The following is a 22443-nucleotide window of genomic DNA, read 5'->3' as shown; positions in this document are numbered from 1 at the left end:
ACTATATTCGATACTTAGTAGTCATTAGTCCATTAAAATTTGTATTCGACCAAAAATATAAAAATGAAAATAATTTTCTATTTTTCTAGAATAAAAAACTTTTACATGTTTTGTCGTAATTTTTGGAAAAGATCCGACCAGTAGTTTATTATTGTCAGTGTTGCAAATGTAAAAAATGGATTGTGTGTGTTTGGTGTTGCCATATTTGAGTGTAGAATATTTTTATTTTGGGAATTAAAATAGTATTTTTTACTCTGTCCGGATATTTTCCGTTCTGTCCATATTTATTAGTATTAATCTTTAATTTAAGTAATTTATTGATCTCAAAGTGTGATGACAATGCTGTGTGCCCGACGTCCGTATTTCCAATCGTACCTACATGTGCATGATTATCTAAACTAAGTCAATGTATTTTATGTAATTATCTGAACCATATAAAATAGTTATTTAAGTAAATTATTTAATCCGTTAAGTTCCAAACCATATAAAATAGTTATTTAAGTAAATTATTTAATCCGTTAAGTTCCATTCCATTGTATTTTTAATTAAATTATACCTACAACGTGGTCATACAAATAGGAATAAGTTCAACTATTCACCTTATTTTGACAGCTGTCAAAATGACGTGTGTCAAAAACTAAACTTCAAAATGTGGTTAATTTAGTTACAGACTTCCTATTTGTTAAATCGCATTGTTTGTAACCTATTAGTGATTCCAATACATTACAATAATTTTTACGTGGCAATTTGAGTAATATAGACATTATCTGGAGAAACTACAAAAATACTAAATCTAAATAATGCTGAAATGAAAACTCAGAAAAAAAATCGGGGAGGGTAGAACTACTTCTAGGACATAATATGATGTTTTAGTCAGAAATTACCAGAAAATTTTGCAGTTCTTAAAATATAATATAATAAAGAGGGGTAGGTATAACTTGAAATCCCGACGTGCTAGAACAACTTTGTGTTCTAGACTTCGATTAAATGTCAAAGAAAGTATATAAAAATATAGACTAGTGTAATGAGTTATACCAACGGTCTGGTTGTTTCACAAAATGTCTAAATTACTCAGATTGCCCGTACAGTGACAAAGTGTGTCTGTATAATATAACCTTAAGACTACTGTGTAAACATTTTGTATTCGCTTTTGTAATAAATTTTCCCATTGTAGACTTGCGGTTTTATTTCCTAAACCATGGTGGCTTTCATCATCATCATCTTCCGAACCTTTTCCCAACTATGTTGGGGTCGGCTTCCAGTCTAAATGGACTCAGCTGAGTACCAGTGCTTTACAAGGAGCGACTGCCTATCTGACCCCCTCAACCCAGTTACCCGGGCAACCGAATACCCCTTAGTTAGACTGGTGTCAGACTTACTGGCTTCTGACTACCCGTAACGACTGCCAAGGATGTTAATGACAGCCTGGAACCAGACCTCAACATAGTTGGGAAAATACTCGGGAGATGAGATGAGGCGACTGTGGCCTCTTCACATACAGAGCCAACTGAAATGAATGAACAGCTACCGTTTGTAGACTTAACTAATTAAAATACCTAATAAATTGACATCCAATTAAAAATTCCATCAACTTTGTCACACTCACAGTTTATTTTACGCTTGAAAATTGCATATTAATTGATCAATCTACTGCAATGAATCGCTTTAATACTTACTCTCTGATGTCGGAAAAGTATTATGAAAAATACTGATTGAACACAAACAAAATGATTTGTTCGTGAAAATGATTTTAATTGATATGAAATTATTTTTTATAATTGTTGTTTTTGGTAAGTACCTAATTAGCTTTTTTGTTATTGTAAAATTGAGTGAATCGAATTCACAATACAATACGTAAAATCGAAAAGGCTGGAAATAATGATACTTTCTTGTGGTGGCCTAGTGGGTAAAGAACCAACCTCTCGAGTATGAGGGCGTGGGTTCTATTCCAGGTCAGGCAAGTACCAATGCTACTTTTCTAAGTTTGTATGTACTTTCTAAGTATATCTTGGACACCAGGGCTGATAAAAAAAGGTGAAGGAGAACATCTTGAGGAAACCTGGACTATAAAGTTTGAAGTCACCAACCCGCATTGAGCAAGCGTGGTGATTAACGCTCAATCCTTCTCCGTATGAGAGGAGGCCGCAGCCCAGCAGTGGGATGATAAAAAGGTTGTAACAGTTGTGTGATGACGTCCGATAGATGCGTATGAAAGATTTGCTAAGACGACAACAAAAAAAATTAAGATAAGAACAAGATGATTAATGGATATATATGATTCTATATTTCCAGCATACATAACTGAAGGCAAAGTAATCGTTCTACGAGATTACGATGAAGAACCATTCTTTGTGGAACACGAAAATGAAGACAGTGACCCAAAAGCCTATAAAGTTTTCAGCCCAGACTCTAAGCATAGGGCGAATCGACCTAAGGCAAGACCGAGGCACGCAGTACTACACTACGGCAGACATATTTATCATTTAGACAGCTTCAAAGATCTCACAAAACTAAGATCCAAACTCGACAAAATTAATACTGATTACATCTCTAAAGGTTACATAGATTTAATTAACGATCTTATAAAATCTAATCATGAAAGAGAAAAAGGAAAGCAACAAGGTCCAGAACTGTATATACTGTCAAAACGACCAATAAGTTTTGAATGCAACGGTAAGAACTGCGAAGATGGTTATAGAAAGTCTAGCAGACAGCCAACTGACGATGATTTGGCTTATCATCACAAAAAAATGCCTCTAGGTTACCACAAAAGATTTAAAATCGTTGACAATGACAGCAATTTTAAACGGAAGAAGAAAAAGATTTATAAATCATCGGAAGAGTCAAGGGAGACAAAGAAAAAGAAGTATTCCTCCGATTCCAGTTCTTCTGAAAGTAAAGAGAGTAAGGAAACGAATGAGAGTGGAGAACACAGCGATAGTAACGATTCAAAAGAGAGTGGGGAAGAAAAAAGCAGTGAAGAATCAAAAGAAACTAGCAACGAAAGCAAACTAAAGAGCAGCGAAAGCAATGAAAAAAGCAGTGAAAGTTATGAACACAAGAAAAAGAAGAAGAGAAACCAAGATTCAAGTTCCAGAAGTTCAGAAGAAAGATACACAACAAAACGACCGAAAAAATACGGCTCGCAATCAAATAGCGACGAGCGATGGAAAAAAGACGATTCGTCTTCTAAAAGCTATGAAGATTTCACGAAACGAAATGACGATTCGGCAGAAGATAAACGAAAAACATTTGATAACGATGTAATTATACAGGGCAATAAGATTTATCATTCGAAAAATGATAAGTCGAAGAGACACGGAAAACATAAGGTGGACACACGAAGGAGGCTACAGCACTTTATGCCAAAAAGGTTCCATTGGAAAGCGTCGGAAATACATGATTTGGGTTACTATTGGTTTAATGGGCCGAAGGGACGGTATCCAGCGCCACAGCCGTTGAATTAAGAAGAAATAAAATTTGTATTTGTAGTTCCTACAATTTGTTTTAATTTGAAATTGCACTATACGTGTTGCACTATTTAACTGTTACAGTAACTAAACCAAAACCAGACTTGAAATTGCGATGGCCGATCAAATGGGCGATTTGACAACTGAAAATGGTTCGGTTATCGTTATAGCTAAATGGTATAACTCGCCGTTAGTTAGGTATAGTAGCTATATTATATGTCTTCGAAAACACAGCAATGATGTGAAGAAGCAGTCCAGTGTGAAAATATCGAGAGTATACGTCATAGATGATACACCATTAAATTAGCTAATATACGTCATATCCCAATTTCTGTCACCAGAGGGTTCTGTCTCATCTGTCATACTTTACCGCCAAATTTCCAACCGCCAATGCATTCTTGTGATTCTTTCGAAACGAGTGAAAAACTTTTTGCTAACGGAAATAAGTTTTTGCTAAGTGCCTTTTTTAACCAAGAAAAATTGAGATTTTCAGTGGTTTGTTAAGAAAACACGGTAGTGTCTAGCGAAAAATGGACGACTAAGTAAAGCTTGCGAGAACGTCGAGCGAGACTTTGGCTCCACGTTTGTTCTTCAAAATCCGGTAGGTACCTAGTCTATAGCCCCGTTGGTCTCGTACAAAATAATAAAACGTCAAATATAATGTTTAATAAATTTTATTATCATGTAAATATTCAAGTGCTTAAAAATAAATTTAGTTCCCTTTATTTTACAATTTTATTTGTTAGCTATTAATTTAATTGTACACTATAATTTCAAGCTAGTTTTTTTTCGCCTTTAGTCTATTTGGGGACAGTTGTATTCAGATAATTGCAGCCAATAATTACACAAATGATTATTAAGAAGACTTAACTATAACGATAACCGAACCATTTTCAGTAGTCAAATCGCCGTGACCAATGGGCGGCAAGTATACGGCTGGTTATGGTTTGGTTATCGTTATAGTTAAATGGTGCAACTCAGCCCTTCAAAAGTATTTTTTGTCAAATCTCTTTTTTAAATGGATGTTTCAATTTCTTATATCTGGCCTTTGGTATCGTGTATTTATTTATATGGCTGCCATGACGTAGATTTTAGGTAGGTACATATTTTATCCGATTGCGCAGTCAGCTCATTGAAAAATACAGAAAATATTGACAACATTTGGGAGTTAATCCCAAACGTGAATCAAAATAAAAAGTACAGTAAACTGCACATTAGTGGTAACTGTCATGCACCTTAACTCAATAGTAATAAGTACGATTTTCCTATAAAACTGTTACCACTGTCCTGAAGTTGACTGTACCTACATGTATTTCATAATTTTTCGTAGTGTCTAGTCCCCAAATACACAATAAATTCAACTATCAAGACTAGACTAGAAAAAAATAGGAATATTTTTTTACCAAACTTTTTATACAATTTTAAAAATAATTATCAATCATTATAAATATTAATTAACAATTCCTTTCTCTAATGGAAAACTTGCAGCTTACGGCCGTTCCCAATATTTTATCTATCTCTTGTTTTACTTACTACAGAAATTTGACATTAGCCGCGCTAAGAGGCTGAATGCACCCAAAACACTCTCTATTTTATCAATGTACGTTGAAAAGTAATACAGATATTTTTGCTGGAAGATCATTTTAAGAGGTAAGTTTAAATTTTTTTTTGATCGAGAAAACTTTTCGAGAACGTGTTTTGTAATTAACAGGGTTCTCAGAAATATGTTCAAGATTTAGATATTTTTTTTTTTCACCGTCAAGAGTTGTATAGATTTGGCCAAAAAATTGTTTGAGACAAGCCAATTTCGTCACTCAACGTCAAATTCCTATCTCTAGTAAGCAAAACAATAGATAGATAGAATATTGAAACTAGTCTTAATGGAAGTCTTTCAACTATACGATCGCTATATACCTATTATAACTTTAGGTACCTCAATGTTTAATATTATAAGCGTATTATAACAATCGATTTACTTATAAAACTTATAATTACTTATAAGTGCCTTATTTGAACAAAAACGTTTGGTGTTCATGACTTTTTCCGTAGATATTTTGCCCGTATTATATTTCAATACAAAAGTTAATATTGACTGTTCTTAGCAGGTAGGTACATTTTTCATCAAATAACTTTGCCTCTCTGAAATTATCTACAAATCACTTCACGGTAGTCAAAGTGTATAAACAAAACACTAAAAGTGAGTTTCACCATTTAACTATAATGCTACTGCTCCACCTGCGTCTTAACGCGTTAAATTTTGGCATTACGCAGATGTGGCCAACGTTTTAATGTCAATTTATACTAATGGCAATATAAATAGCATTAAACGTTAAGCGATAACTCGGGTGTCGGTTTTTTGGACGCATCAAAGGGTTTTAGTGCGTAGCTTAGAGCGCTAAGTGATGTTGGCTACATTAATGTCATCTCATTGCACGCATGCAAGGACGAGTGTAGATACTTTGTTTAAGTTGTAACTGCATTTTACGAGCACGATAATGGAATGGTCAAATGAGAAAGCTTTAGTTTTTAGAATTATTTTGTGTGTCTGAGTTTAATCTCTTTAATGTATGTTAACGCGTTACTTCATGAGGGATTAACTCTTTGCGTAAGTGTAGCCAACACGCATTTTTAATGCTATAAGTAACGTGTAGTTGGCCATTGACATTAACGTTAACGCTAACGCAGGTGGAGCAGGAGCATAACGATAACCGAACCATTTTCAGTTGTCAAATCGCCGTGACCAATGGGCGGCAAGTATACGGCTGGTTGTGGTTTGGTTATCGTTATAGTTTAATGTTGCAACTCACCATAAATCTTACGCATGCGCGAGGCATCAAATGGTGGAGTAGGTGCAAAATTATTTGATGAAAACTGTACTTATTACGCAAGTGATCGCCGAAATAAATGGGATGGCTTAAACCCTTGTATGCCGGTGCGGTAAGACTTTTTACACAAATACATACATATTTAACAAATGGACAACCGCTCAAAATAATTATTCAATTGATCAAGAAATCGGTAATATTGTATGAATTTTAGGCATATTTTATTTCTAAACTGAGTTTTTAAATAAAAAGTCTTATTAAGATGGTTTACCTTTAGTTAAGTGCATACTCAAATAGAGCATAGTGCTCCCATGTTCAGTAATTTTGTCGAAAATATGAATTGCCTTTCGAAAGAATCGCCATGTGTTTTCATTTGTTTTTTTATTTTATTATCATACTGACGACTTCCTCTTGTTAGAAAGGCGGTTAAAAATACCGGTTTAAAATGTAGAACCTGATATTAATTTGCTATTTTCCCGGAAAACATTTTTTTGGGAAGAATTTCATAGTTATATGTCTTTAAATTATTTCAGAATAACTTCTCAATACACATAATTTACTAAATCTTCTAGCAAATTAGTAGTTAATTATCTTAAACATATTATACTCTTGAATAAAGGCGAATATCATAAGATGGGACTTTCCCATTAGAATATATTAGATACCTACTATCTTATAATTTAGTTTGTGTAGGTATTTTTTAATTACCATTCCTTTTCCCCTTTAATGGTGCTATTCCATCGCACGAACTAGCATATGTTTTTTGAAGAAATAACGCCTAACTTAATAACTTAGAGCAAGAAGTGCCACCACTTTTCTTCAGCTGTAAGGTGATAAAAAAAGATGGAAAACAAAGAAAAAAAACACAAAAAAATGGTGAAAATAATATAATAATTCCACTGGAAAGTAACAACAAAAAAATATCAACAATCTACGCGAGATAATAAAGTATTTATAAAGTATATATTCCATATTTATTTATAATCTATTGCATTTCGCGCCAAAAACTGCAATTCTGACGTTTGACATTTGACATCTCACGCATGCGCTGTGTCTAGTGTGATTGTCAGTAAACTCTCGAAGTCTCGATGCGTAAATGCCTGAATGAAAAAAGTAATTAGTCCGTCTTTTAGATAACCCTAAAATAATGGACATATATTTTTTTTCTCTCACAAACAAAAAACAACGAAGATACAACACGATTGAATTTTGTGTTACGTCAGTTTAGGGGTACAAATACTTAATGTTTTGTTAAAATAAAAAATACTTTTCCAATATTTATTGCTAATATAAAATGCGGACTAACTAAAAACATTATTTTTTAACAATATCTGTACGAACTCATGAATTGATGAGTCAAATGGCTAACTTCACAATTGCAAAGTTACTTGGCGAGAACTGTACAATATTACAAATAATCATTTTGGAGATTACAGCTTAAAAATGTTTTTTGATATTTGAGTGAAAACGAGAATTTATTAAATCGCTTGAGAAATACCATTATTATGAATTACAATTTACAATAGTTCACTATATTAAGTAATCTTTGCGACTTACTGATTAGTTCAAAATAAAAGTATGTAGTTTTTGCGATTTCCATTTATTTTTAAGCTGTAATTACCCAAAACAAATAATATTAAAAAAATATCTACAACATAGGGAAATAATACTCTTTAGAATGGCAACAACGTACATCAAAAAGGAACTCAACTCCTTTTAGAGATTCCTTTAAAATTAGGCTGGCAACATTGGTTTTTAAAAAAGTTTCGATACCGAATATTTATTTTATTTATATATTTCTAGCAAAGGCGTTAATTATAAAATTGAATATACATAGATTAAGAAAACTATTTCTGATTTTGGTTTCTTTTAAAATACCGGAGGTTAAACCCGGTGGGATAGAAACTGAAAAAAAAAAACAAGCAAAATCTACAATAAAAATAAAAAAAAACAATAATATTACCTAAGTCCTTTTCACCCTACGCAAACCGTGTGATAATTATTAACAAATCTAGCTATTTATTTATTTTTAAAAATTATATTCTATTCACAAAATCAGCCATACCGGGAAAATTGTAGACAGAAAATCAACCTTTCACTATTGTGATAAGGTTGAAAATCTATTGAAGACATTTGACAGTTTTTAGTAGCTTGATAAGCTAGCGTCTTTACAAAACTATAAGGGAAAAGTTCATATATGACGAAAAATGCGTATCGTAAATGTATGATCGACCAACGAATTGACGGTTAGGCTATGTTCAAACTGACAGTCAGCCGCCGAAAGTGAGCGAACGTTATGCAGTCTATATTTCCATACATATTCACTTTTTCGACAATCAGGGTTGCCAGATGATGATTTAGCATTCTCCCCAAATCTCACCCAAAATCCCCCCAAAATGTTAGTGTTTTGAGAAAAAACCCCCAGTAATTAGAAAAACATTTAATTGAAAAGTTTTGGGAAGTTTATTGTAAAAGCGTATACGTTGACCCATGAACGAGTTGCTTACTCTGTGGAGGCGAGTAGCATGTACATCAAGATTATGTTTATTCCTAATAATTTTATGCTATGAACATCAGACATTTGAACAAAGTTAGATATGTTTTTACGAACGTACATTAAATTTTCTAAAATGTGTTGAGAGGCAACAAGTCAGAATATTTATTTCTTTGAATTTCTCTCTAAGAGAAACTTTTGGACCCAGATTATAAATGGGACGAACAGCTCTTTTCTGTAAAATAAATATAGTATCATCGTTCATCGTCGTTCTCCGCACGCAGCATTATTGTGGTTGTGTGTGTATGTTAAATGTATGTAGTGCACTTGGAGAAGCCTATGTCCAGCAGTGGACTGCGATAGGCTGATGATGACGATGATGTGTGTATGTTTTTGTGTGTGGTTCTATGGTGCGTTCAAATTAAGTAGTGAGTAATTTGGTCGCGTTCAGTCATAAAACTTTTTCGAAAAATCCTCCAACTCCCTCCAAGCCAATTTCAAATCCCCCCGCTGATCCCCCCAAAGGATTCTTCCCCCCAAAAAAACCCCCGTGGGCAGAAAATACCCCCAAATTTGGGGGGAATCCCCCCCATCTGGCATCACTGTCGACAATACGTTACGCTATGCATAGACGCTGACATTCGGTGGCTGACAGTCAGATTGTTTTAAACGCCCGGGGCTGCGGGATTGTTCGCGCGAGTTACCGCGGCGCTGGTACATATGCGGCCTACGACAGAACACGACGGTGTTTTGTCAGTAAGAGTCTGACACTCCCTCGCCGCTGCTAACCCACAGCGGGAGGAGTCATTTGATGATTTTTGACGTCGTTAAAAAATAAGTTTTTATCGTATATTTTTTTGTTTTGGCATTACGCGACCGATAATACGCGTTTTCCGTCAAATACGAACCTTCCCTTAAGGTTCTTTCATAAATTACGTAAAAAAATATTGTTGCACGTCAAATTGGGTAGTCTCGCAGCATTTGAAATTATAAAGTTAGGTATTATTTTAACGTGTGTTTGGTGAAATATAACTTAGTATACTGGTCTGGTAGTATCTTGAGGAAACCTGGACTATTAAGTCTGAAATCACCAACCCGCATTGAGCAAGCGTGGTGACTATGCTCAATCTTTCTCCGTGTGAGAGGAGGCCGCAGCCCAGCAGTGGGACGATAAAAAGGCTGTAACAGTAACAGTATACTGGTCAGGAACAGAGGTGGCTAAGCCACAAAGGATTGTAGAGCCAATGGAAGTAAGTATACTGGCCAATCATCAGTGTTAGCTAATGAATAATTGCTGGGAAGTTTGTTCTTCACCGCTTCTTCTTTCCAGCCATAACACTAGGAAGTGGTGAAAGGGGGGCGTTTTGGGGGTGCTGTCATTTTTGTAATTTTTGACGTTAAAAAGTGTCTAATAAGCCTATTTTTGACTTTGACTTTGAATAGCTATTGGCTAAGTCAAAGAAGCGCGGATAAATCGATCATAAGGTTAAGCAACGCTTGAAGCGGTCGGCCCTTGGATAGGTGACCATCATGTCATGACAAGTTCTTCCATGTTTCGGAAGGCACGTTAAACTGTAGGTCCCGGCTGTCATATGAACATCTTTGGCAGTCGTTAAGGGTAGTTCTAAACCAGAAAGTCTGAAACCAGTCTTAACAAGGCGTATCGTGTCGCCCGGGTAACTGGGTTGAGGAGGTCAGATAGGCAATCGCGCCTTGTAAAGCACTGGTACTCAGTTGTGTCGCGTTAGACTGGAAGCCGACATAGTTGGGAAAAGGCTCGGGAGATGATGTCCTGACAAATATACTAAGTTATATTTAAAAACACATAAGAAATAAATACCTCAAGACACTTCCTGTACGTTTTCCCATTTTTATCCATTTTAATTTTCACATTATTTTGATCATAATATATTTTCTTTTAAACACACAAATCATCAATCAATATATTATTTGTTCAGTATTCCAATTATCAATTAATTTTATAATATATTAAATAATGACGTCAGCCAAAGCGTTTTCTATTTTTTTTCATATTAATATTTAATTTTATCACTTATTTTGGATAAATTTAGGCAAAAAATATCTCATGGTTTTACTACAGTAGATTAGCGGCCGGTTCATCTGTTGATTTACTTACTAACAGCCAGTTTCTTCATCAAAACTAAAAGCCAATGTAATGTCATAAAGTAAAAGTAATGGTCAAATTAGTTTTTTCACGATTTTGTGTACTAGTTTTGCTTGTTACTTTAGCCTTGAAAAAACGAATTTGACCGTTACTTTTACTTTATGACATTACTTTGGCTTTTACTTTGATGAAGAAAGTGGCTGTAAAGAAACTTACAAATTCCTATATCTCGTGAGAAAACAACAGTTAGGTAGAGTATTGGGACCAGCTACAGATTGTATACTTTATAGAAAATAGTCAAAGAAAATCAACAAAACATCACTATTGTATTCTTTTATGATACAGCTACATCCGATTAGACTGGAAGCCGACCCCAACATAGTTGGAAAAAGGCTCGGAGGATGATATAGGGTGACTGGTAATTAGTGACCGAATCTTTAACATGTGTTTCTAATCATAATTACAAACAACTTTCCCAAAGATACATTTTTATATACTCATCAGTACAGTTTCAAACATCTATTATGTTATTGTGATTAAACTAATGATGATAAAAAAAAAGTTTCTTTCATTAAGTGTTCAAGTACAGTTCACTATTATGTCACCCTATGTTTAGTTCTGGAAAAGTCATACTCAAATGAAAGCTTTCTGAGGGTTGTTCGCGCGAGTTACCGCGGCCCTGGTACATAAAAGGCCTACGACGGAACACGACGGTGTTTAATCAGTAAGAGTCTGACACTCCCTCACCGCTGCTAACCCACAGCGGGAGGGGTCATTTGATGATTTTTGACGTCGTTAAAAAAATGAAAGCTTTGTACATACAAAGACAGAACAATTATTAAAACATTACTATTTTATCTACGATAGTAAAACCAGAGACAGCTATATCACTTCAACATTTTAAAATTTAACTAATAATCATATCATAATTATATAAATACAAATTGTCTTTTAAACAGCCGTTTATAAGTTAAATTCCAAAATACCTATAGCGGTAATGTACTAGATATATTACATAAATATCATTACAGTGCAACGAAAAATAATTTGAACATCTTTGGCAGTCGTTACGGGTAGTCAGAAGCCAGTAAGTCGGACAACCAGTCTTACCAAAGGGGTATTGGGTTGCCCGGGTAACTGGGTCGAGGACGTCAGATAGGTAGTCGCTCTTTGTAAAGCACTGGTACTCAGCTGCATCCGGTTAGACTGGAAGCCGACCCCAACATAGTTGGGAAAAGGCTAGACAGATGATGAGTGCAGCGTCAACTAACTTTGCAATCTAGAAGTTAGCCGTTTAACACCATGTACGCAGTAGTGTTTTGTTCATATATTTTAGACTACTGTGAAGTCAATAGTAGCCAACTTCGGACAAGCAAAGCTTCTCGACAATATTTGTACGAACAAATGCACAACGAGCATATGGCTAACTTCACAACTGCAAAGATATTTGGCGCGAACTTTGGGTCTGTCTATAGTCTATACTCAATTTGAGTAGGCTGGTAACTAAAGATCAGACAATCTTGATAATATGACTTTTTATTTAGAAACTCACGTTTAAAAATATAATGCAGCTTTATTCAATATAAATACAATAAATAATATGTACTTGATAATTGTAATAATTATTTTAAGCAGCAGTTTTATTTGTTTAATATGTATTCGTGTAAAAAGTCTTATCAAGATTACCTTTAGTTAAGCGCCTACTCAAATGGAGTATAGTATATTTTAAAACTCCCTATTTTAAGTTCTGCACCTTAAAAGAGACAAAATAACACAATTGCAACTTCATAAAATATCTTTGCTACTCTGAAGTTAGCAATTTGATGTCTCACGCTTGCGCAGTAGTATTTTGTTCGTACATTTTGACTATCATGAAGTCACTAGTCGTGGTGGCCTAGTGGGCAAAGAACCAACCTTTCGAGTATGAGGGCGCGGGTTCGAATCCAGGTCAGGCAAGTACCAATGCAACTTTTCTAAGTTTGTATGTACTTTCTAAGTATATCTTAGACACCAATGGCTGATAAAAAGGTGAAGGAAAACATCTTGAGGAAACCTGGACTATATAGTCTGAAATCACCAACCCGCATTGAGCAAGCGTGGTGATTAATGCTCAATCCTTCTCCGTGTGAGAGGAGGCCGCAGCCCAGCAGTGGGACGATAAAAAGGCTGTAACAGTAACATTAACAGAAGTCACTAGCAGCCAACTTCAGAACGATATAGTTATATGACTGGAACTGTTCAGACGTAAATCTGCCTCAATCTGGGCTGCGGGATTGTTCGCGCGAGTTACCGCGGCCCTGGTACATAAAAGGCCTACGACGGAACACGACGGTTTTTAGTCAGTAAGAGTCTGACACTCCCTCACCGCTGCTAACCCACAGCGGGAGGGGTCGTTTGATGATTTTTGACGTCGGAAAAAAAGCCTGCCTCAATCTGTCAAGTTTTCGTCAATAGATTTTCAACCTTATCACAATAGTTGAAGGTTAATATTCGATTGGTAACATTTGACAGATTCGGGTAGGTTGACCTGCTATCTTCTTCTTCTTTCGTGACGATGACATGTCTTATAGTGAGACTACACTATGTCAGCCCAATATGCCGCCACAGCGAGAGCACGGCCGGATGCGCTCATTAAGTCCTCCCGCGAGCAAGTTTCAGGGCACAGTGGACATGCGATTACGTGGTTTAAATCTTATCTTTAGAAAACATCTTGCACATAGATAGTTTAATTTATTAAATATACCAAGTACATTACCGCCATTTTGAAAAAAACACACATCATAGACAATTAAAACTAAATAATTGGTCGATGTATTGTAACGCTAAAATAAAATTATCTGGCAACACTGCAATTCAATTTTAATTATAACCTTCAAAATTACATAATTCATTATTTTATTAATAATATTCGTAATATGTCCGTATTTAGTTTATAATTGCAAATATTTAAATTTATTCATTGTTCATTTATATTATAAATTTTCGCTAAAACGCATACACACATAAAATAGTAGAAATTTCACAATATTATTCATTTTAACAGGGTAATTAAAAACTACTATAATAAGTGAAATTTCTACCATTTTGAAGTAAAATAAAATGGCTTTTTAACACCCGCAAGAGGAAACTATTTTACAAAAGGAATTATTTAAACTTAGGAACAAAAATATATTTTCACACTTACACATAAGTGCACAACAGAGAATCGAACCGGCTACCTTTAGGTAAAAACCGTCCTTCCCCTTGCAGTCAAAAACCCAAGCAAAACTAAAGCGTCAAAATCCAAAAAAAAACTCTTAGTATTAAAAAAATACTCAAATTTTCTTACATCACATTGAATTTTTAAAGTGGCAACACTGTTCAGTCTTTTTGGTAGAAAACCCAGTTTAGTAGTGCTTGCAACACCATGGCTAGGACGAAACCTCCGAAGAGGTCCCATGAGTGGCTGGATGTAGGTACCCGGCCCACATTTAGAGGTCTGTTTGAAGCCGCTTGTCTTTGGGCTTCGCTGATAGTTTCAACCGATTTGGATAGGCGTTCTATCGCTAGAGTTTGTTCTCTTAATGCCGTGTCTATGGCGTATAGACTTTGTTTTAATGTCCGTCTGTAAAAGAAAAATAGTAATTAATATGGTAATAATTGTGAATGCAAAAGTTTGTATGAATGGATGTTTGTTTAAAACTATAATATGGATTTTGATGAAACTTGGCAGTAATGTGGCACACATTTTTTCCGGGTGCGGGAAGTAGTTCCCTCGAAAAGAGAGTGAAACATCTGTAATGATTGTAAACAGACTTCGCGGCTACCTAACAACCGCACAAAACGATCAATCATAAAGTTATCACCTACATATATCATGAGGAGTTCCTTCATGCTTCGGAAGGCACGTTAATCATAATCATCTTCGGTAGTCTGAACCATTTTTAGAAAGAGGTATCGGGTTGCCTGGGTAACTGGGTTGAGGAGGTCAGATAGGCAATCGCTCCATGTAAAACACTGGTACATAGCAACGTCCGGTTAGATTGGAACTAACCTATCTACCTTCTAGAATAAAGACTACACTATAGGCATTAATGGACAATTTCTAAATGCTAATCAATATCTTCGAAAATGAAATGTCTAAAATAAAGTGTGAGGTTCTCGATTCATTCATCAGAATTCAGATTTTTTTATAGTAACGACATACTAAATGATCGATTAAATATCATCATGAATCAAATACTTTTATAGCAACGACATATTCAATACAGTGGCATTAAAAATCAACAAAATCTCCTATACAAACAACAATAATACTAGTTACAACTGTCTAAAAAAAATCTAAAAAAAAGTATCTAGACTAACGACGATATTCTCACGTGAAATTTCTGTTCTTCTGATCTGTGCGGCTTTCGTCTGACTTGCTGACGTGTTTCGAAAAGTCAGACGAGGGTCTGCCTTTCATGTCTATCCTGCGAAATGGGGGGAGTGGGGGAATTGGCTTTTAGGAGGGGAGGATGGCTAAGATTTTTGGAGTTACGGTGGGATTTTGGTGTTGTTTAACCCTGGTTTGATATTTAATCGTTTAAAGAGTATGGCCAAATTAACCCAATTATTTTTGTTGTAAGTAAAACCAAGAAAGTTACCCCTTAAAACGAATATTGAAATAATGATAAACAGCTGTTTTCAGTTAATAGAACTAGGTCTTTTTATCTTCCTATTCAATTTATAATGCAAAACTAACTATGTCTGTTTGTTCGGGCTTTCACGCTAAAAGTAATATACCGATTTAAACAAAATTTTGGTACTCAGTCTTTCGCCTAAGAATATACTAATTTTGCCCAGACGCAGGAAATATTTCCGTCAAAAACTCATGTCTTATTCTAAAACGGGCCAGACATTCTACAATCATCAATAAAATTTAACACTTATCCCATTGCAATAAGGCACAAATTTCAATGCCACTCCAACAAAAATTGGTGGCATTGAAAACTGAACCTTATCAAGATGGGTATAAGTACTAAATTGCATTACAAGTTAAATAACAATAGTTGTGAGGTTACGAACCCCGACACTCGTTCCTGAGAAGGCGGTTCTTTCTCTTCAGTATCTCGCCGACGTGGTACTCTGGTTAACATTATAATATTTTAAAAGACTATATTGGACATTAAGACAGACGACCTTGTGAAGGTCGCCGTCGACGCTGGATGCAGGTCGCCTCCAACAGGTATCTGTGGGGATCTAAGGGGGAGGCCTATGTTCAGCAGTGAACGTCCGCCGGCTGAGATGATGATGATGATGAAAAGACTATATTAAGGAAAGAGCTCGTTGCTGGCGGCTAAGACAAAGCCGCACAGATAGCTCGAGTTAAGCAACACAAAGGCACGATAAACTGTAGGTCCCGGCTGACATTTGAACATCTTTTGGCAGTCGCTATGGGTAGTCAGAAGCCAGTAAGCCTGACACCAGTATTACTAAGGAGTATTAGGTTGCCCGGGTAACTGGGTTGAGCAGGTCAAATAGGCAGTCGCTCCTTGTAAAGCACTGGTACTCAGCTACATCCCGTTAGACTGGAAGCCGACCCTAACATAGTTGGGAGAAGGCTCTGAAGATGATGATTGTATTTCCTTCGTTTACTTAAAACAGACACCAAAAATTCTAACTGGGAATAGGACATAAGGATAGGTGAAACACATAGGACAGGATAAAATTTTCTTCTCAACTCCTCAAGCCAGTCCACCTATCTACCGGGGCTGCGGGTTGTTCGAAAGAGTTACCGCGGCCCTGGCACATAAAAAGGCCTACGACGGAACACGACGGTTTTTAGTCAGTAAGAGTCTGACACTCCCTCACCGCTGCTAACCCACAGCGGGAGGGGTCATTTGATGATTTTTGACGTCGTTAAAAAAAAAGCCCACCTATCTACCTAAAAAATCCTATAGCAAAAAGCATCTTCTACTTACGCAGAACTCTTAGGTCGAGCCAGTTCATCATGGCTGTCGGAATCCGACATTCTTCTAGCAAGATCCCGTCTCAATTCCACACTGGTCTTGACTGGAGGTGGTCCTTCTCGAAGGGTCTTTATTACGAAATCCTCTTCGTATTCTATTATTTCGTCTGCTTGCCATGGCCTGAAAAGGGGAAATAAAATTTTTACCGTCTTCCTAAAAAGGAGGAGGTTCTCAATTTGGCATGAGATACATTTTGGTCTGGTCATAATAATTCTCAATAGGATTTCAGTTACGGCGGCTGTTCTCTAAGGAGATCAGCCAGCTGCGCAGTACATATTATAGTGCAGACACATTTGCTTGGACACAGGTGCACTCACTATTCCTTCACTCTCATAGCGCGATGCGACGACAATCCAACGTTAACATGTTCTACGATGCACGGATGTTTCGATCGAACCCGAGACCACGAGGCAGTTTTTTTAGATAATAAATAGTTTTGAATATACTTACGTCGTGTTTAAATGATTGTACACCCATCCTTGGTCTGTTACACCTGTGAGATCAGAAAAACATATTTTAGTATCATATAAATATTGTTAAAGTTTGGCGACAAATTACTACGAATGTATTTGTATTTTTGAGGTCGCTAAAAACCATTTTAAATAGCACGTTAATGGGCTAGCTTTCAGACTAACTGGAGGCAGTTGCCTTTTTATCGTCCCACTGCTGGGCTGCGACCTCTTCAGAGAAGGATTGAGCACTAATCACCACGCTTGCTCAATGCGGGTTTTCAGACTTAATTTTCCACGTTTCATCAAGATGGTTTCCTTCACCTTTTTATCAACCATTGGTGTTCAAGATATACTAAGTATACTGTATGTACTTTACAAACTTGGAAAAGTTGCATTGGTACTTGCCTGACCTGGAATCGAACCCACACCCTTATACTCGAGAGGTTGGTCGGCTATGACGACATTAACTGATAATTAAAAAATCTTATCGATCTACATATATCTATACCTACTAATATTATAAAGCTGAAGAGTTTGAAAGCGGTAATCTCAGAAACTATACATCCGATTTGAAATATCCGTTCAGTGTTAGATAGCCCATTTATCGGCTACTTATTATGCGGGGTCAAGCAGAGGTTCCCACGGGATGTGGGTGAAACTGCTGGCAGAAACTGGTCTTATATATATGCTTATGCATATACCAAATTTAATATTGTTTTAAATAGTTAGTAGGTAATAACCGGTGTTACCGTCAGGCGGCGCAGCATGCGGGTTCCTGTGGAACAGTCTCGGCATCCACGGCGTCACGAGGTTCCGCGCCCGACCGCGCTGAGCCTCCTCTATTATCGTCTTCTGCTCTGTCGCTGCTATCTGGTAGATAAATATTTACCGTCTTACCACAAAAACTTTTAAACGTCAGTTTAAGACTTGTCTAAAAAAAATGACAAATTATGACGTTGACATTTGGTTCATTTTGCAGCTACTATTTTTTTAGACAAGTGTAAAACAGGCGTTTAAGTTTTTGTAGTAAGGCCATACATGTTCAATGTGTGACTGAGTGAGTGACTGAGTGATTCATTGACTAACTGTGGAGATTGATTGTACGCAAAAGCTTTACACAAATTATATCATATCGAAAAGCAACGGATTTATCGATTATTGTAATCCGCAGTAAATGAGCTAGATAACTTCTACGATGTTTTATTTTACTAACGCTTAGTGAGCAAATAATGAGTAAATCACTGACTGATTGACTAAGTGACTGAGAGCGGGACTCGGTGGCCAATTGAATGAATTGCTGACAAGTGAGTGACAAAGGGACTGAGTGACTTACTGACTGAGCAAGTGTATGACTGACCGAGATTGACAGATTGAGTGCCTTACTGACTTTGTGAGTCAGTGATTTTTCACCTATCTTTCTACAGATAAAAGTGAGTGTGTTCTACAGAGTGCGTTAATGACAAAATGGGTGCTTTAAAGACCGAGTGAAAGTCTGATTGAGTGCACTAATGACCGAATGAGTGACTAAATGAGTGTTTCAATGACCTCTCACTTTTTATATCATTAGACTACATAGATGATGGTATTCCTTACCTGGTCCTCATTCTGTATGGCTTCAGAGACTTTGATCCACAGTTTGGCAGACTCAGTCTTGTTGTTTCTCCAAACTCATGAGATATCGAAACTCCTATATATTTTCGTAATGACTGACTAACTGACAAAGTCCGTGACTGAGTGAGGGCGTTAATGACCGAGTGAGTGACAGATTGAGTGTCTTACTGACTCAATGAGTGAGTTTGTGACCTCTCACTTTTATATTTATATTGATGATAGTTTATTACCTGGTCCTCATTCTGTATGGCCTCGGAGACTTTGATCCACAGTTTGGCAGACTCGAAGTCTTGCTGTTTCTCCATACTCATGAGGTATCGAGGTAATCGTTGTTCTTTTAGTACAGACACGTCAAATAGGTTTGATTCCTCCTGAAAAAGTGAAATAGTTTTGATAAATAATTAAACACCTAAATATATATATTTTTTTAATGAGATCCGTATTAAAAGGAAAAAATAAATCTAATGTTCTTTTAGTGGTGATATATGAGTTATGATCATTTATAAACTTATTATAACCACTAAGGACCACAATAGTCGGCAAAAGAAAGTTCAGTAGTGAAATTGGCTGATAAGATGATGCTGCTTTTTCTTTTTAAAAAAGGTAAGTACGTGGGAAATAGTTTTCCCTTTGGAAGAAGAAATAACAAAGAAAATCGTATGTACAAAATAACTAAGCGGTTGTAATTGATACAACTTTTTTAACGGGGCACCTGGAGTTCTAAGATACAGACTTCAGCTTAGTTTAGACTCCAGATTAACACAAACTTACAGCTAATTACGAACTGTACTAAAATTGTTATCAACTGATCTTTTGTAATTTAGTATGTAACTTGTGGAGATAAATAAATCTATTTTTTTACTAACCATATAAAGGGCCGTACCGACGTTCTACCAATATAAAATACTCTACACTTACCCCGGTCTTCTTATCCTTAATATCGATCTTCCCGTCCCAATATCCTTCTAGTACGGCAACAGTTTCTTTACCACGTTTAATTCTACCCTGGATGGAGTTCGTCTGATCTGCACCGCCTAGGAACGACTGTTGAAAGAATAAATGTGCATATTTTGAATATCCATAATTTATATTTTTTGGTAAGTAAAAAACATGAAAAGACCATACTGCTAAAGGCTGGCGAAAGTTAGATTTTCGTTAAATATGACGTAACATTTAATAAAAATCTGAATTGAATTAACCAACCAGTGCTTTGTAGATACAAAAAAACATATTTATTTTTGTTAATAATTGTACTCTGCAAATAAAATCTTTTTTTTTTCTGAAAATAATTGTACTCACCCTTAGTTTAAATTCTACGTCCGCTTGATAGCCAGTATCGGGACACATAACATGTACCTGAAAACCAACAAAATAAAAATCTTAAAAGTAGTTCTATCATGAAGGAGAGTGAGAGATAGCAGATAGAGTGAGGGATCTTCACTTTCCCCCTTTTCAATAGGCTATCTGTTTGATTTATTTAATGCAAAAGTTGTAATCAAAACAAAGGATAGACAGAATATAGGGTACAGCTATAAGTGTATGAAACTAGTAACAGAGAGTGAAGAGACCTAGAGGGAGAGAGAAGATATACATGCAAAGAGAGAGAGAGAGAGAGACTTTCAGATCCAAAGAGATACATACAGAGTGGTTGAGTCACAAATAGAATAAGAGAGCCGAAAAAAAACAGAGAAAAAGTAACAAAAGTAGTAGGAACGACATAAATAGTGAAATCCTTACCTTTCCCCCTAACTCCATGCTAAGAGTACCAATGACAATGCCTTTACAGTGCGCATAAGGGGCAGTAGTAATGTAGGTCTCGCCCCAGTTCAGCAGGTGAATCCGGGCGCAACCCTCTAGTATGGCCGACGTTGAGTTACCTGAAATGGAGGAGATTGTATTACTTTAGTATATTTCTGATTGTACTATGCTAAAGCTGGTATGGTTGAAAAATTGCGCAGAAAAAGTAGCTGATATGTCTCGGTTATATTATTACTGTCAAGTATAATCAAAATCAAAAGTATTATCTAATAGTTAAATAAAGCAAACATAAATCTTTATAAACTTGCGCTTTATTTTTATTAGTAGCATCATAAACTAGAATAAAAAAGTTATTACTTAAATGGACAATCTGGATTTGAAAATCTGAAGTAATGAAATCATGAGAGATTTTTTTCGTTGTGCCTTTAAAAGTTCCGAAACTACTGAATCGATTTGAAAAATTATTTCAAACATGAAAAGCTATTATCATAAAGCTAGTATCTAATTTATAACTTACCGTAGAATTTGGATTTAGCTAATAGACTGCCTTCTATGACGAAACCCTCCTTCCGATTCGTCACGTAGAAAGCTGACACCGGCGGGTGATGGGACACCTGCAATATACAAACATAGTTGAATTAGACTTTTAAAAGAATATGGAAGACGGCCAGAAGCCAGTAAGTCTTTTTTATGAGAAAACATCAAATCTCGCTGTGGGTTAGCAGAGTGAGGGAGTGTCAGTTTCCTACTGACTAAAACCCATCATGTTCCTTCTGAAGCTCTTTATGTACCAGGGCCGCGGTAACTCGTGCGAACAATCCCGCAGCCCTGGAAGCCAGACGGACTGGCTGTCAAGTTTTCTGGAGTTCTGATCGTCCGTCCACCGAAGTAGTGCAGCAGAAGTAGCTTAATAAATGGCGCAATTTTCAACCTTATATACAAAGCACTAGAGCCTAAATTCCCTCACCTATTCCGCCACACCAATGATTCATTTGTTTTTGCGTCCTCAACTTACTAAACCCGCCACTAGATGGCGCTATTTTCAACCTTAATTACCAAGCACTAAGGTCTACTTATCACGGTATCTGTGGAGATCTAAGGGGGAGGCCTATGTTCAGCAGTGGACGTCCTATGGCTGAGATGATGATGATGATGATGAAGGTCTACTTCCCCTCACCTGTTCAGCCACGTAATAAGTATAGGAGTCCTGGCTGTGCCGCCAACAGCAGCGGAAGGTCTCGCCCAGCACCGGGTTGTAAGGCTTCTTCAGACCCTTGGCGCGCCATCATCTAACTAGGCTGGTCCCAACATTGTTGCAGTCAGCTTCCATTATATCTAGCTAGATGGAGCTCAGTTCCTGTGTGTCTCATGAAGCGACTGCCTATCTGACCTGCTCAACCACCGCAAGACTATAACTCTTAATGAGACTGGATTTCAGACTCTGATTGACCGACCAGCGTCATAGTTACTTACCTACGAATATAGTATCTTGCTTTCGTGTCCTGCGATTTTTAGTGAACTACAAATGATACACTAGATGGCGTTATTTTCAACCTTATATAGAAAGCACTAGAGTCTAAATTCCCTCACCTATTACATCAAACCACTGAGTCAAACCCTAAGCAGAAGCGTAGTCCCTTGTTTTTGCGTAATGTGATTTTAGTAAGCTACAAATGACACTAGATGGCGTTGTTCTCAACTATATATTTCCTCACCTG

General features: G+C 36.4%; 2 protein-coding genes across 2 annotated transcripts; one reads left to right on the top strand and one right to left on the bottom strand.

Moving 5' to 3' along the window:
* The first annotated feature begins 1660 nt into the window (after nt 1-1660).
* Nucleotides 1661-3490, top strand: LOC110378638 (uncharacterized). Its single transcript, XM_049839998.2, has 2 exons — nt 1661-1790; nt 2293-3490. Exons 1-2 carry the CDS (start codon nt 1745-1747, stop codon nt 3465-3467), a joined length of 1221 nt encoding a protein of 406 aa, XP_049695955.2. The 5' UTR covers nt 1661-1744; the 3' UTR covers nt 3468-3490.
* A 9957-nt stretch (nt 3491-13447) lies between these two features.
* Nucleotides 13448-22010, bottom strand: LOC135119191 (oxysterol-binding protein-related protein 8-like; the record flags this gene model as incomplete). Its single annotated transcript, XM_064043176.1, has 10 exons — nt 13448-14518; nt 16857-17024; nt 17355-17397; nt 18106-18226; nt 19198-19338; nt 19886-20011; nt 20267-20323; nt 20705-20844; nt 21243-21339; nt 21903-22010. Coding segments are annotated over 10 exons (1245 nt in total), but the record flags the coding sequence as incomplete, so codon positions are not given.
* Nucleotides 22011-22443: the final 433 nt, after the last annotated feature.

Source organism: Helicoverpa armigera, chromosome 31 (genome assembly GCF_030705265.1).
Source record: "Helicoverpa armigera isolate CAAS_96S chromosome 31, ASM3070526v1, whole genome shotgun sequence".
Classification (NCBI taxonomy): Eukaryota; Metazoa; Arthropoda; class Insecta; order Lepidoptera; family Noctuidae; genus Helicoverpa; species Helicoverpa armigera.
The sequence above is the reverse complement of the archived record's forward strand: the minus strand, read 5'-3'. Positions and strand labels throughout refer to the sequence as shown.